The 17,847-nt window shown below is 44.1% G+C and overlaps 1 protein-coding gene across 3 annotated transcripts in view; it reads left to right on the top strand.

The window, feature by feature from the left end:
* erfl3 (Ets2 repressor factor like 3) overlaps positions 1-17,847 on the top strand; it is a 71,495-nt gene that overhangs the window by 41,772 nt on the left and 11,876 nt on the right. For 2 of the 3 annotated variants that reach the window (XM_083760422.1, XM_083760420.1), the window contains exon 2: positions 6,567-6,801. In XM_083760422.1, coding sequence (XP_083616548.1) covers positions 6,567-6,801 — 235 coding nt within the window. The remainder of the gene's footprint in view (positions 1-6,566; positions 6,802-17,847) is intronic. The other variant, XM_083760421.1, reaches the window with a different exon arrangement.

Genomic DNA, 17,847 nt, shown 5'->3' with positions numbered 1-17,847 from the left:
AAAACACTGGATGTATTTATGTTTATGTGCTGCGAGTACATCCCACCCCACCGCCTGCTTTAGATCCACAGAGGTCCAGGTCATGTTATCCTTCCCGAGTAGGATCTAGGAAGCAACTGTCGATATGCAATCCGTCTCCATTTGCGTGTTTATCCAGTTCTGCGTGTCTGATTCTGCCGTCGTTGCCGTCTATAGCGAACGGTTTCATAATAATTGCTATTTGCTACTGCTGACTATACTTCTAATTTGCCACGGTTGCAAATTTATACTTTCAAAAGAACAAAATAATGTTCTTGGTGCTGAGCCAAACTGTCAAAACAGAACCATGAAAATCTAAGCGGGGGCTCGCAACTCAGTTTAGAATTTTTATTTGACAGACACGGCAGATACAGTATATGCCGTTTTCTTTTTTCTTTTTTTTTTAAATATTTTTTATCCCACGATTTTGTAACACATTTTTCACCCCTGTGTCAATTATCTAATGTGATCCTGGGCTTTACACACCCTCCGCCAACCTGGGGAGAGCAACGGACTTGAACTCATGCTTCCTTCATGCCTGAGTGTCCAAGTCGCTCCTTTACACCTGACAGGGGGTGTTTCCCCCTCCCTGGTTGGTGAGGGTACCTACCCTAGGGGACACGGGGAGAACATGCAAACTCCACACAGAAAGGCCCTTTCGCCAACCCCGCCTCGGGTATGGGCACTGACGACGTGGAGGAGAGGACACGTCGCCAGTGCCCACAGCGTCCCCAGCGGGAATCAAACCCAGGACCTTTTAGCTGTGAGGCGACAGCACTACCGACTGCGCCACATAGTGCCCCAGTATCTGACGTTTTTGTCGCAAATAAGAATTTAGAGCATTCAAAGGTGATTTTGCGAGCCCTCAGCATATACATACTTGACATCCACCGAGCAAAATGCTGGTAAATTGTGACTGTGGCCTCCTAAATAGTAAGTGTACACTTCAGCAGTCATGTTGGCAGGTTACCAGGACTGGGTCACGGGTCCCGCTGCACTGCAGTCGGCTTGTAAAAGCAAGTGAATTCTGGCATCTGTCAGCCTCAGTGGCTGGTGGACACGGAAAGTTGGCTCCCTGACCCTGCTTAAAGTCACATCCTTCATTTCAGTAGTTTGTACAAGTGTGATGAATCACTATTCCAGTTAGTTCCCAAACCATTTCATGTCAAGGACCCCCAAATTGATATGTATGTTGCTGTGGACTCCCCGTCTGAAAAATGTTTAACAATAATTTGCTGCCCGATAATTATTGGCCCCGATATCAGGAATTATGACATCATAATTATCTGCCCGATAACAGTTCTACTGCGTAACCCGCGTTCCCCGCTATTTAATCCAACATCCAACGCTGCCAGGATCGATCTATTACCTTTGGAGCATAACGCCGAAGTATTTGCAGCTTTGATCGGCGAAAATACGGCGGAAAATAGTCCCATGGTTTGTTGTTTAAGAGAAAAACATGCCGCCATTACAATGCGAAACGGCAACGGCCTCCACAGCATGTTGTAGTCCAAACAAACCCACCGTTCACTTGTATTGAGCAAACGCGACGGCCTCATCACCAGGTCCACCCTCTTTTTAATTATAAAAAAACAGCGAATTAAAACACATTAAACAAATAGCGGGTTTAACGTATTAAGCGTGGTGGAACCATGGATTAAATAATTCAAAGCCCTCAAAAAGTGTTAATAGGTCCGATAATATATTTGATATATATATATTTTTTATATATATTTGCATATGTTTGCAATTCTGCTAAATAATTCATTGTTTCATCTGCTGATTGTTTGCTGCTGACATGGGTATGATCCGAGTGGAATAGTAAGAGAGTGGCGACACACTTTGATCTCGACGCAAAGCGGGTGACTATGGGCTATAGTTCCAAACATTGGAACTATCCCATTGAGATAGAATGAGCACTTCCGCATTCCATTGTTACAATGGGAGTCAACGCTATAGTGTCGCCACTCTCTTACTAGATTACTCTGGGTATGATATACTATACTGTATTTGCTTTAGCTCAAAGATATGTTCAATCTTCAATGTACCCTTACTCACTAATAGTGACTAGTATATATTTTTTTCCCATTACCGGTTATTAGTATCGGTCTTGAGAAGCATGAAAGTATCGGTATCTGTTTAAAAATCAATATCGTGTGTCCCTACTATATTCCACTGTTTTTGTCCGACTATCTCGGTATCACCAAGCAGTCCTCCTGACAGCTCCATGTTGCACAGATGTGTCACATCCGTTGGATGATGAATGTTTGTCGGATAACATGCACACACAAATATGCACCCACACACACACACTGGATTACTCATTACTTAATTATCTGTTGATTAGCTCCCTGGCACATGAAGTGTGTCAAAGTGCTGTTGAACACATGCGTGTGCACGTGGGTGGTACACGCCCCTACGCGTGTGCACTGTTGAGTGTGCACGCTCGGGTACATTGTCTTACTCATTGCTTAATGGCTTTCTGTCCACACACTGGCACAGAGAATATGCACACTTTTACATTTGTGACAATGTGCAGTGACGCGTGCTGGGTTACTCATTAGTCAATATTCCCTGGCTCTTACATACTTGCGCATACATTTTTTACAAGCGGGTAACATTTGGAAAAACACACACGCACCGACACATGGCTTAATAATCATGCCATAATCCATTAACGCAATCGGCGCCGGGACACAATCAGTGCCGGGAGGAATAATGTTGTTTGCTTACCTCGCTATCATTACGATAAAGTCGCTGAATAATCCCTCGCGTTCATATTTTGAACGAGAGGCATGTTGAAGTCAGAAATGAAGAGCTTAGTATATCCATCTGGTCAAAACCACGGAGAGCTCCCTAGATTAGGAGATACGACAGCCGTAAACATGCGCGAACAGCAAGGAGTATGGTGCTGAAGTGTGTACACGTCCTCGCAATCCATCGGTTGCATTAGCTATGACGTTTCCACTCGTCCGACAGTCTAAATGGGTTAAGACCTGACAACAGATTCTATACAAATGTATTCTAAATCCTGACAATTTTCTGAAAAACCTATGTTTCTATGTCTGTGGTGGTTCTCAAACTTTTTCATGTCAAGGACCCACTACACAGAATTATCTGTATTTGGCCACGGACCCCCATCTGAAAATATGTTATTCCAGGGACCCCCCAGAAGCAAAGAGATGAGTTAATAGCATTCGCTGTGAAAGAATATATATTCAAAGATTTGTGCCGCAATTGCACGATTAAAAATAAATAGCAGATCTACAAGCTCGTAGCGCGGCACTCTGTGACGCGCTACAAGCTTGTAGATCTGCTATTTTTCAACGGCTAAAGTTTAAAATAATGGTTAAGTGGTCAAAAGCTATACGGCGACACAGAGGTGTCCTCGGGTCTAAATGGGTTAACTCTTTGTCTTTTACTAACACTGCTGCATAAGCTCTAATTCACACAGACGTCACATACCTCCACCCTCGCGGTGTGTGTTTCCGCCTGGTGTTTCCGTCGGGGCACTGGGGAGGGAGAGACAGACGAGGTGGGTGGCTATGGAATGGAGAGAGTGTAGTAGAGAGGACGGGAGGACAGACAGGCCATGATGTTTACCTCCATCTGTAGGAAATAGTGACAGGAGAAGCGGAAAGAGGCGATGGTTAAAAAGCGAGGCCCGCTGACACCAACCACTCACTGACTTCCTGTGTGACAGGTTTGACCTGTGTGTGTGTGCACGCCTGTGTGTTTTGTTTCCTAAGGCCCCGTACACACACGTCAGACGAACAACGAACATGCTCCGTTCCGTCCGTGACTTCCATTGGAAAAGCATTGAGGCGGCCGTGAAACACGGATGGAACAGAGCATGTTCGTCTGATATGTGTGAATGAGGCCTAAGCTACTGTGGTGGGTCGATGTCCCAGTGACTGGTGTGTGCGCACGCCTGTGTGTGTGTGTGTGTGTGTGTGTGTGTGCGTGCGTGCGTGTTTCCTAAGCTACTGTGGTGGATTGATGTCCCATTGACTGAGTTCTGGGTTATTGTTTTATTTTTTTTGTTATTTCTTTATGCCCTTTATTGTTAACCCTAAACGGGTCCATTTGGTGCCATTTGTTAAATTCTCAGAGTTAAATTAACTTTGATTTTACAATATCAACTGGGGTCTCAGAGGTATAAATGCTATTAAATGGGGGTCCGTAGCCTAATGCATGTCAAACTGGTGGTCTTTGAAATGAAACAGGTCGAGAATCACTGCTAGAGCCGTAAAAATCTTCTCTTATGGGGGTCCCTGGCATATATTTTCTAATGAGGGTCTGCAGGCTCATTAGTGTCAATTTGGGGGTCCTGGCATGGAAAAGTATGGGAACTACTGCCTTATTCAACAGCGACAGTGAAGACATACAGGAAAGAGAGAGAGTGGTAAAGAGAGCCTTGGGTCGGATACGAACCTGCCCGGGCTAGTATATAGTATGCACTCTACCAGTATTAATAGGGGAACACACTGTTCATTTGGCCCCACTAATGCCTGACTACTACCACCGATGGTCCACAATACTATATATATATATATATATATATATAGTATTGTATATATATATATATATAGTATACTTTATCAGGAAAAGACACTTCTCGACACTTCTCTATAGGGCTTAGGGTGCATTTTATGTGAAGGATTTCGCAGTTAAGGAAGTGTAGGACAAGGTTTCTAAAAGTGGATGCTGTGACACCAGTCCAAGGGTTGCCATGTATTAATACTTATATTATTCCAAATACTAATATTTGGAATTTACCAATATGAAAAATTGAGTTTAAAATGTCAAATCCAAAGTTATTTTTCAGTTGTAAACTGAAAAAGATGTTCTCTCACGATTTCCTTGCGCATTTACATAGGTGTACCCAGACTACCCACTATACCCCCACAGAGACCCATGTATGTCTACTATTCCCTGCAGATCAGTCTAATATAGTACCGATAGTACCAAGCAAATGAGCAAGGCACTTTGAAACGGAGCATCCAGCTTACCCGTCCAAAGAAAGACATTGAATCATATATTTTCAGAGATTGAAATCTCTTGGGATGGGAGTGAAAAGTTTGTGTATGGCTGATGTGACGACGTGTGTTGAGCAGTTGGTCATTTTGTACATCATACAGTGCTGTTGTCTTATTTTAGTGTTGTTTTCTGATCCAGCTGAATTGCATGAAATTCATGAATCCAATCGGTTCATTATATATATAAATAAATCCCTAGTTTGCGTTGCTTGGAGGTGAAGTGGACGAGGACAGATGGAGAAGCCATAGGAGGCATCATGTAAGGAGAGCTCTGTGACGTATGAACGGAGGAGAGAGACTCCCGTTCTATTCCTGCCCCGGGGGCTTCTCTTCTCTCTCTGTCCAGTGTGATCCAGATTCGGCCCGCACGGACCTCTCGGTCATGGCTAGATATAGAGGACATGGGGCCCACCACGGCACACCACATGTACAGACACCTGTGTAATCCTCTTCGCCGTATAGATAGAAGCGACTCGGCTTCAAATAGCCGCCCTGGGTGCTTTCCTTCCTCGTAACCGTAATCACGTCTTAAGCACAGAGCCAACAGTCGGGGTTGGGAACGGCGCGGAGGGCCGTGAGTGTCAGGATATAGTCTGCCTGATGTGTGTCTTGTTTGGTCACATTGGAGCTTGTTTAGGGAGGTATCGCTGTCGTGTCCCACACCTCGTTACTGTCTGTGACCCCTGCTGTTGTTCAGCAGACGGCCTGGTCTCTTTTTGGCCTTCACTGCCATTCCTGTCTCACCATGGACTCTGCTCGCCAAGCCTCATTTTATTTTTTATTTTTTTAATCAATTACCATAACCCCCGGTCCACATACAGCATATGGGTATGGTTATTCTTAGCACAAGTCTTGTTGGCAACAGAGGTGAGTCGGCGGTCATCTGCAGGCAGTATAGAGGTTGCTTTAAAACACATTTTGGTCTCGACCTCGTCGTCACTGTGGTGAAAAAGATGAACACACACACACGCCTCCTGCATTTGGGAAGAGTGGGATGAGAGTCTGACAAAATCTGACACAGACAGACAGACAATCACAACGCAGTTTCACAAAAATGTACTTTAAAATATCTTTCAAATATTACGTTTTTGAATGTCTTAAGCAGTGAAAAATCATGCCTTGTTTTGAGACATAATGACGTCGCTTTAACGCCATGTAATGTCAGCGTCCAAAATCAGTTTAACTTAATCGCACAAGGGTTGTCCCGATCCGAGCACGTATCGAAGGAAATCGAGGCCTATCGTGTCATTTACATCCCTAGTATCAATTTAATATCCATATGATATGAGACTATGGTTTTGGATATTGTACTATTGCGATAATATGGCATACGTGTATCTACACAAATATAAATATCTCAAACTCAAATGATCGGAAATCGAACCTGGAGCAAAACTAAAAAAGCGACAGGGACATCCACCCCATACAACAATAAGATCAGTACCAGTGCAGAGTAGAGTGCAGAATCAACTGACACCCATCCGTCTCCGTTCTTTCTAACCAACCCAGGGTTTGCCTTCCCAGACTGGGCCTACAAGCCCGAGTCGAGCCCCGGCTCCCGGCAGATCCAGCTGTGGCACTTCATCCTGGAGCTGCTGCGGAAGGAGGAGTACCACGACGTCATCGCCTGGCAGGGCGACTACGGCGAGTTCGTCATCAAGGACCCCGACGAGGTGGCGCGGCTGTGGGGCGCCCGCAAGTGCAAGCCTCAGATGAACTACGACAAGCTGAGCCGAGCGCTGAGGTACGTAAACGCTTTGTGTCCTTTTTTGACCTGAGATCAGATTCTAAAAAATGTCTTCTACATCCTGACAGTTTTCTGAAAAAGCTATGTTTCTGTGTCGGTCGTTCTTCGATTTTTCAAAAATAGCAGACCTACAAGCTTGTAGCACGCCACTCTGTGGCGCGCTATGAGCTTGTACATCTGCTATTTTTCAATAGCTAAAGCATAACATGATGCTAACACCAAAAGGGGTTCCCGCCCAAAATAGGTTAATTACTGTGAGTGAATTAATTAAAAAAAAATTGTCACTTACATCTTTTTATTTATTTATTTTGGAACAAAAATCTAAGAAAACAATAGCAACACACATACAGTACAAACAAACATGAATAAAATAAAAATAAAATCGACATTGCGTATCAAAACTTGAATGTTACATCACATATTCCTAGGCATTTACTGTTGTTCTTCATTCCCCCATACCCTTATTCTATCTGTTCAGTCTTAAATGTTGCCCATTTGGACCATTTGTCGTGCATTTTTACTTGTCGTAAAGACCTATCCCAGGCTTTACGGCATTATAAGACGCCAAAAAAACCCATCAATAAACGATAATCACATTTATCTTTATGCATAACCAAAAAAGGCACACGTGAAAATGTTGGTAAATGCCCCGAAACAAAAATAAATATTGCATATATGATTTCTCTGTTCTGTGTGTATGGTAGGGAATTAATATAGCTTGATTGTACATGGACATTTTTTTTTATTGTTCAGCCTTTTCTGTGTGTGTATATCTGTGCCTGGCGTGTGTGCGTGACTGCATCTGCATACAGTGTGTGTGTGTGTGTGTGTGTGTGTGTGTGTGTGAATTGATGTGTGCGTGCTTGAGAGATAGATAATAGATTCCTCCCTCTCCCTCTAAATATTCATCATGACAGAACAGACATCCTTCTCCTCAGACACAGCATGGTCAGTCAACTAGAGTTTGACCATGTTTACAGTTTCCGTATCTTTTTTACATTTTTTCAGCTCCGTGCAAGTTTGTTCCCACGCATGCATGCACGAACACACACACACACACACACACACACACACACACACACACACGCACACGCCACAATCTCCTAAAAGGCTTTCTTGTCGAAGAATGCTGCCATAACCCATTCACAGAGGTCCAGATACTTGTTGACTCTTTTCCAAGGCAGACTGCAGCTCTCACCACAGGGTGTGATGCCCCCGAGGCACGGCATTGAAGCACCATACCGGTGCTCTGGCATGTTCAGCCTGCTGCTGACTGTGACTCACGCTGCAATACGTGACGTGAGTGAGCCACGGTCCAAAAGCAAACCAGCTGCTTGTAGGATTTCCGAGGAAGCCACTGTATATAACACTTTATTCATAACTTATTGCACCTTTATCGTTGTATTTTAACCCATTTTGACCTGAGATCAGATTCTAAAAATGTCTGTTTGAAAATGACAGTTTTCTGAAAAAGCTATGTTTCTATGTCAGTCGTTCTTCGATTTTTCAAAAATAGCAGACCTACAAGCTCATAGCGCGCCACTCTGTGGCGCGCTATGAGCTTGTAGATCTGCTATTTTTCAATAGCTAAAGCATAACATAATGCTAACACTAAAAGGGGTTCCCGACCCAAAATGGGTTAATGCATTCTAAAGTGCAGATTGATTTTTGAAGCCGCGCACACACCCACACACCCTCACACCCCACTCGTTTCAAGTTCATACACCCTTAGCGGTTTATAGAGTCGACGCGCCGTAACAAGGTTTTGTTTCATACAGGATGAGTCCACACTGGTTCAGTGTTGTTGGGTGTTCCGTGGCTATGCACTTCTAAATGCACATGCCACAGATCCTCGCTGGGCTTACCCCAGATCTGTCACTGACACTCTGCTGCTGACCTCTCTCAGCATACAGGAATACCTATACACATTACATACACTACCACAGGGCCAGGCATACACATATTTACACACGCACGTACATACACACCACCACACCCATAATCGTAGACATGAGTGTACGCGCACGAAGGCCAGACACGTGCAGTCACACACGTACACAAACACACACACACACACACACACACACACACACACACACCGTGCACCACTGGCAGACAGATTAAACACATTAAGTGGGGCAGAGCACACAAGCAGACATTGGCAGGGCCTCTGCACTCTAATCGTGGTGGCTGCAGGTAATTGCTGCCAGACCCGTCTAAATAGTTGAGAACATTGCAAAGGAGAACTTGCTCTGGCCTCTAAAAATGGATAAAGACTGACACACGCTTCTAATTCCCCTTGGCGTATTTTAGGCAGAGCTGCGTCCATCAATAGATATCTGGGACACAATGTTGCTGGAGCCTGGAGTCATGGACTGAGTGAAGTTTAGAGTTGGACCACCATGGATTTCACATGCACGCACGCGCACACACACACACACACTCACAGCGTTGTACACACGTGCGCATACGCACAGCGTTGCACACACACTCAACACTCTGCCAATGTGTTGCAGGATTTGTTATGTCATTATTTTAATTTCCACAATGAGACATTGTGCAAGAGTGTTTCATAGCAGACGGGCTACCCGCTGTAGCTGCAAACTGCTCAAAAGTTAAATGTAACGCCTAAGAACGGTGCAACCAAAACGTTTCCCACTGCCTGAATCGTTGCAACTAATGCTCATAATGCAGCAAATGACCAGGGAGGGACTTCATCTCCGCCCAAAAGAGCCCCAGGAGCAGCCCTGTAGCCAGGGGATATTAATACAATCTGGGAATATATTTCTTACCAAGAATTTTCTTTGCCAATGTGTTTGTAAAGGTGTCTACTAGCATATCCCACATTGGTTTCTATTCAACCACCCTAGGGGAATTTTTGACAGCTGCTGAAAGTTGGGGTACCGTACAACCATTATAAGGAAAAAATGTTCTAAATTTCATCATGCTTTAAGTAGCATGTGACGTGTCAAACTAGGGGGTTTTCATGATTCTGAATCCATTCCAAGCATTAGTTTTTTTCACGAAATACACTCCTTGGGCTAAAAATGGCCATAGTCATCATCACAAATGTGATGAGGTCAGCACATTAGGGCACATTTGTGGCTATGGCCAAACTAGGGGGTCTATGGCCAAACTAGGGGGTCTATGGCCACACTATGGCCAAACTAGGGGGTCTATGGCCAAACTAGGGGTCAAACTAGAGGGTTTTCAGGATTCTGAATCCATTCCAAGCATTGGGCTTAAAAAGGCCATAGACGTCATCACAAATGTGATGAGGTCAGCACATTTGTGGGCACATTAGGGCAAGTGGCTATGGCCCGGCTATGGCATCAAGGCCCACCAGAACACATTCATTTTTAGTCAACTAAATCAACTAGATTCAGTCAACTCAAATGTTATGATATTTACTTAACACTAAAACATTCCAGGTGACTAAAAATGTGACTAAAACTAAATGAACTATTCAAAAGACCATGACGAAAACTAAAAATCTGATCAGATTCTAAAAATGTCTTCTACATCCTGACAGTTTTCCATTCTGACCTGAGATCAGATTCTAAAAATGTCTTCTACGTCAGTCGCTCTTCGATTTTTCAAAAATAGCAGACATATGAGCTTGTAGATCTGCTATTTTTCAATAGCTAAAGCATAACATAATGCTAACACCAAAAGGGGTTCCCGCGCAAAATGGGTTAATGGCATGCGAATGAAAACCAGTTTGTTAGTTTCGGGGGGGCTTACTGAATGTACGTTAAATGATTAGGATGGCATCTGGTCCAGAGTAGGGATGGAGCTCGATAACCGTTACCCCAAAGAATCCGATAACAAGCTTATTGAGTAGTAGTACCCATTATCAATAAGCTTTGGGCTTATCAAGCCTGTTTATTGAGCAAATTAGCAGCCCATGATGTCATGTTTAGACAATCCAGACAAGAGGCGATCAAGACATAAATGTAATCGCCCACGCTGGCACAGACATGTCTGTCTAAATGTGTATCGATGCCTGCCAACCAGCGCTGTCCGGGTAAACAAAATGACACTTTTTAAAGTGACGTTACACATAGTAACCAGTTAACCAGTTTCTTTAATATTTTTTTCTTAGTAAAAAAGGACAATTGTCTTCCGTCTGTTAGAAAGGCACTGTATTTTTAAAGGTATATTCAGTGATTTCACTTAATTCAAATATCACTTCTTTTTTTGTTTTGTTGTGATAATCCTCTCTACTATAGAGTGTGCTGACCATATAAGGAGTTCCTCCCTGTCCCCAGTTAACCCCTGGGGGTCAAAAAACCTTAGGTTTCGTTTTTGACTCTCTATCCCGATTGGACGAAAGTTTGGGTCCCAAGGCAAAAACGAAACCTAAGGTTTTTTGAGTGAAATCACTGAATATACCTTTAAGGCCCTTGACAAATATACGTCTTCCCACAAAATAATAGAAAATGCGCGATAGTGGGCCCGATAAGCCTGATCGATAAGGTGCTTGTTATCAATACAAATTAACGAGGCTCCATCCCTAGTCCAGAGTGTGGTGGTGGGGGATGACGGAGACCTGACATGCAGCCACACACTTTGGATGTCGGCTGTGTTCCACTCGCACATTTGCGACTGTGTGCGGCATGCACGTTCACAGAACACACACACACACACACACATATTCTCAAACACCTTTTCATACTTTGAATTACACACACGTACGTACACAACTACAAGTGCAATACATGTTAGTGTAATAGCAGGGTTACTGTCCTAGTGTCCTCTAATGACCCCACCGCCTGACCCTCTGATTATCAAGTTTACTCTCTCTCTCTCTCTCTCTCTCTCTCTCTCTCTCTCTCTCTCTCTCTCTCTCTCTCTCTCTCTCTCTCTCTCTCTCTCTCTCTCTCTCTCTCTCTCACTCACACTCACACTCACACTCACACTCTCTCTCTCTCTCTCTCACACACTCACTCACACTCACACTCACACTCACACACTCTCTCTCTCTCTCACTCTCACACTCACACTCACACTCACACTCACACACTCACACACATATGCTATCTATATCAGGCTTTTAGCCTCAGCTCTCCTCGTCCCTTCCTTCCCTTCCAAAGCTCAGCCTCCTCTCTCTCCTCTATAAACGGAACCTACTCAGCACAGAGAGGAAGATATGATGGGAAGGGTTGGTGAGGATGGTGACACATGCACACACGCACGCACACACACACAAACACACACGTGCACGTTGTGGCCTGGTTTTGACACCAGAGCTGCATGACAGGTCCTCACCACAGCAATTTGAAATTAAGCCTGGCATCATCGGGCATCAATAGTAAATGTGGCTGGAGGATTAACGGCACTAAACATTAATGAAGTTATAACACACACACGTCACTTACCAAAATGCACAGTCACGCGCACACACACGCACTATAACCACCGTGTCTGTCCTCTCTGGAATAATCCTTATGCTTTCTTTCTATGCTGTAAAGAAAAAGGAGTCCGTGTTTCAGAACTGGTGATTTAATAAACAAATATAATTCAACGTGATCAGCCAGTGTTCTAATTCTGTATCAACTACTCTCGGTTAGCAAACAAACTAAATAATATCTCTCTTCCTCTGAGTAGCGCGACCGCTTCCCTCTACACCAGTACCGAAAGTAAACGCAAGATATCCCATAATACTCCTCGCGCTCAGCCCGCCAAAACAGTTAAAGGAACAATCCCCCTTTATATACCTTAGGGTTACAACACACAGACACACACACACATACACACACACACACACACACACACACACACACAGACACAGACACACACACACACACAGACATATATAAATGCGCACACACAAAAATGGAAAGATGTAAAACATATGCACTCATACTACATAAAAAGCATACACATGGACACAGATGTACACAAATGCAAACCACATGCACATCCAGGTATGCGCGTGCGCACACACACACACACACACACACACACACATACACGTGCGCGCGAATGGTAAGTATCCCCATATGGAGCACATGGTTGCATTGTGAACCACCTTATGGCTTTCATATGGAGAGAACCTGGAGCCCGCTAATAATGGAGGACAAAGCCAATGTGGCACGCATACACACATGCGCACGTGCACACACACACACACACACACACACACACACTTCAAACGACATGCCTGTTTTGTCAGCGTGTGTTTTTATCACCCACGTCTTTGTTTGATCATTATCTGATTTTTTTTTACCTCCCTGATCTTACACTTTCCTGTCTGTTACGCACATGCTGGAAATTCCCCTTTATCAGCAATGTTGTGTTCTATTGTGTTTCCTTTTTTTGGGATTCGGGAATTGCATTGTTGCGTGTGTGCGTGCGTGCAGACTTTCCGTGGAGAGGACGCGGCCTCTTGCGTCATCACTCTGTCCTGCTCCCACAGCCACTGTGAAATTCCCACTCCTGTCGAGAGGATTAGATCCACGCTGTGTGTGTGTGTGTGTGTGTGTGTGTGTGTGTGCGCTGTGAAACCAGGGGGTCCGTCGTACTGTCACTCCCACACATGTCTCTTCTCTAATCTCATTACCACTAGTTTACTGGTTAATTAGTTTGTTGTTGTGCTTTGTCGCGTTGAGCCAGATTCCTAACTAAAGCCACGCACCAAACAGAAGGCCCTAGCAGGGGTGAGTCCAGTTCACACGCTGGTTGTGTGTGTGTGTGTGTGGGGGGGGGGGGGGTCATCTGGAGGCACTGTGTGTGTCATTACACACATTGCTGTTATTGTCCAGAACGTGTCACTAAAAGCAGTGGCTTTTCATGTCAATGTCCATCATTTATTCAGCATTTGATGAGATTTAGCCTCTCAGGCCCAACATTTGCTGTATTGTTATGTTGATACCATAGGAGAGAAAACAAAATCTCCTACATTCTGTGATTGCGTAGACTTCTTGTGAATTAAGTAATGCAGATGTTTAACAACAGTAATTTTAACTTTTGAGAGTGTAAAATGAAACCCTTATATGGGTCCATTGGCTTTCATTTCACACTCTCAAGAGTTAAAGATCTATTGGTTAGAAAGTCTCCATTTAGCTGGGGGGACCGCCTGGAACCCCCTCAAGCAGGGCTCCAGACTAACTTTTTTCACCACAGTCCCGGAACCGTCCCAAAATACAATTTGAACCGTCCCGAAGTAAATGTATACCGTCCCGGGGGGAAAAAAAGTACAAAAAAGCACCACTCAAATTGTGAAATTAATAACTGTATTCCTATTGTAATAGAAATACAATTAAGCCAAACAAATAATGTACTGTATTGAATACATGCAGACAGTACATTATTTGTTTGGCTTCATGTTTCTTCTGTAAATACACTGATTTAGTCAAAATGCTCCCAGATGAAAATTGGGCTTGGTTAAAAATGTTAATCGAATTAATCAGAGGCATTGTAATTAATTAATCTAAATTAATCATATTTTAATCGCATATCAATATTCAAACAGTGATATTTATTTTCAAATGGATTTTGTAATTTTGGTGTAGCCTACCAGTGAATCAATGAATAGTGACTACAGTAGCTTATAAAACTTTGTTGTAGGCTACTTGATCAAAGACCAACAGATAACGTGCAGCAATGCAGGTATATGAATACTCAAATGTCTATTACATGGTTGGCATGAGAAAACAAATAAAAACAACTTTATTAGGGGGAATACTAAGACGAAGGATCAATAAATAATAATAAATACAATCAATAAAAACTGTGGAATGAGAGCGTTTTGGGGTGTGCATTCCACCGTGTTGGGGCAGCAATTCCAGAACAATCTGAGCATTAGAAAACATCTGTTGCTTCAGAGGATATATACCAACATATTATTTAATGTCGACGCCAGCTAGCAAGCCTAGCATGGAAGCTAACGTTAAACGTTGGTGTAGTGTAGCCCCATGTCCATATGGTTTTATCCAGGCTTCCAACCGATAGTTTTTCAATCTAAATGTCCCATCCACGGGGCAAAAGCAATATAATTCCTATGATTCCGTTGGGTGAATGTAGTGTGTGCGTTGTTGTTGTCAACTGTCTGACTCTGACGGCACGGCAAATTCTCATGCTGCTCATCGCTGCACACGAAATGCACATTTTCAGTGTAAAAACTCCTCTCGTCCCGAAACCGTCCCGAATGAGATACATTTACGTCCCAAATAGATATTTTACAGTCCCCGGGACGTGGGGACGCCGTTAATCTCGAGCCCTGCCCTCAAGGACCACTGGTGGGGTCCACTGGTTGTAAACCCCTGGTTTAGTTTAAATACTTTTAAATACTTTTACTTCAACGCTACATCGAAGAGGCAAATATTGTAGCCTACTTTGACTCCACTACATTTATTGGAGAACTTTAGCTGTTGCGTCGTGAGCTTGTAGATCTGCTACTTTCAAATCATCTGTATACATTTGAAAAGTTGTGAAATGGCAAATTCATGCACAATGAGCACTTTCTACATTTCGATACCAACATTTTGTATACTTTTACTCAAGCAAAATGTAAATTACAGACCTTTACTTGTATGTCTAAATTGCGTAGTTGATAGTGTTTTACTCAAGTAAGACATTCAAGTCCTTTCTTCCACCACTCACTAAAAGTCATATCCTCCCTTGGTGCCCCCCCCACCTCCCCCCAGCCTCCTTTCAGCACTTTAGAGTGAGTTTCATGCAGCTTTAGCGCTGCTATTGTCCTCATGATGTGAATTTGGTCGGCGCCTCTCGGCACTTACTGTGTTTTCTGTGTTATTTATGTGCCGACGTTTACGCTATTACATTTTTTTAAAGATTTCCCGTCCTTGTCTTTCTGGCATGGCAGCGTCCTGCCGTTCCCAGTCAATCTGTAGTGGAAAACAGACATCGTCGTATTTTAGGTTTTTACTGGCTTAAAGTCATCACATTGTCACACACACGCAGAGAGAGAGAGACAAAGCTGTCATTGTGTTGGGCTGAGTCGTAAGTGAACAGCCAACTCTTAAGACTCTCTCTACTGTACCACCACAAATAGCTGATCTCCTGTACTGTACCTTCTCGTGTAGATCAGCTATGTTGGGTGTGCAACACTGGTGCACGTTAGGGTTGTCCCGATCCGATCATTGTGATCGGAAATCGGTGGCTAATCGTGTCATTTTCAAATGATCAGAATCGGTTAGGAAGAATGAAACATGATCGGGACATCACTAGTATCAATATTACTGTATATCCATATGATGAGATTAGATTGGATGTCGTCTGTGATTTTGGATATTACACTGTTGTAAAATAAGTGTCCTATAAAAATATGAATATCGGGTCGAGAAAAATCGGTATTTGCAGATACTCCAAATCAAATGATCGGGATCGGGAGCAAAAAAAAAAAACGTTATCGGGTCGACCCTAGTGCACGTCTAATTCTGAGTCCAGCTTGAACCACTTGTAACCCTGTCTATGTTGACCGGTGCGCGGCGCCCTCCCAGGGTTCTATAGCCAAATACCGCAAATCTCTGTGACTCGCTCACTCACACTCGCTCACTTCAGCATGGTGGTGTTACGGTGGAACTGGTGACCCGGCTGAAATATGTGACCCTCTTGAGTTCACATAACTTCCATGGAGGTCTTTAAATATGTGGCCTGAAAGCCGCTATAGGTAGAACTCTGCTAATAAACAAACCACAATAATTTACCGCTCGGACACTGACGTTATGCGACGTCAACACGCTGTTTGTTAACACCACCGCCATGCTGGAGTGACCGAGTGTGAGTGAGTGAGTGAGTGGCCGGGACTTTTGGGGTATTGGAATTTGGCTTCTGAAACCAGCTGATATCCGGACTAGAAGCTACGACGTGTGACCTCGCACAGTGTGTTATGACAGCCTGTTATGACATGATGGCCAGAGTAAGGATGCTAGGGTTCATGTGGTTAACCCCCCCCCCCCCCCCCCCCAGTAGATACAGAGCAGTGGAGACGTAATGGCAATTAGTCATTGGCAGGCAGAGTACTGACCTAATGAGGGCAATCAAGCTAAGAGGTCCCAGTCTCTCGCTCACACACACACACACACACACACACACACACACACACACACACACACACACACACAGTTCAGCCAGTGTTCAGGCTCCGGCAGCAGAGGTCACAGGTCAGGGGGCACCATCACATGCACAGCTGGCAAAGATTAACAGCACAGAAACACACACGCACACAGGGGCACAGTCTCTTAAACACACATACACTTTTGAATACATATCACACACATGCCTGCATACAGTTATTCTCACATGTACACAGTCTACAGTCTATACACACTGATTGAAAAGCACATGCACATAAAAACGTGTATTACCTCTTACACACACACGCACTCGCGCGCACACACACACACACACACACACACACACACACACACACACACACACACACACACACACACACACACACACACACACACACACACACACACACACACACACACACACACACACACACACACACACACACACACACACACACACACACACAAACAAACACAAACTTCCAGACATGCGTGGCCACGCTAACAAGCTAAGCACACACAACTGCATATACACAAAGTGTGCCTGTTTAATAGGTCAGAAGCCCTGGTCCCACAACAGGCCATTGTGTGGAAGTGAGCACGCATGCGCATGCGCACACAGACACACACACACACACGCGCACACACAGGGACACAGACAGTGTGTTGTTATCAGTGCTCCAGTCTACATGTATTGTGTCTCCATTGTGTGCATGTGTAAGCATGTATGTGTTTCCAGTAGTGTGCCTTGTGCACTCCTCATTGTTCCCCCATACAGAATAGGCCTTTTGATTTGCTGTGAGGGCAGAATACACACTCACACCACACCACACGCGCACACACACACACACACACACACACACACACACACACACACACACACACACACACACACACCACACACACACACACCGCAAGCACGCATGCACACACGCGCACACACATAGAGGAAACACTCATCAAACTACACACACACACACACACACGCATCGCCCCAGAG

Source organism: Protomyctophum parallelum (assembly GCF_964188405.1).
Source record: "Protomyctophum parallelum genome assembly, chromosome: 3".
Lineage (NCBI taxonomy): Eukaryota > Metazoa > Chordata > Actinopteri > Myctophiformes > Myctophidae > Protomyctophum > Protomyctophum parallelum.
Note: the sequence above shows the minus strand (reverse complement) of the source record. Positions and strands in the feature narration are given on the sequence as shown.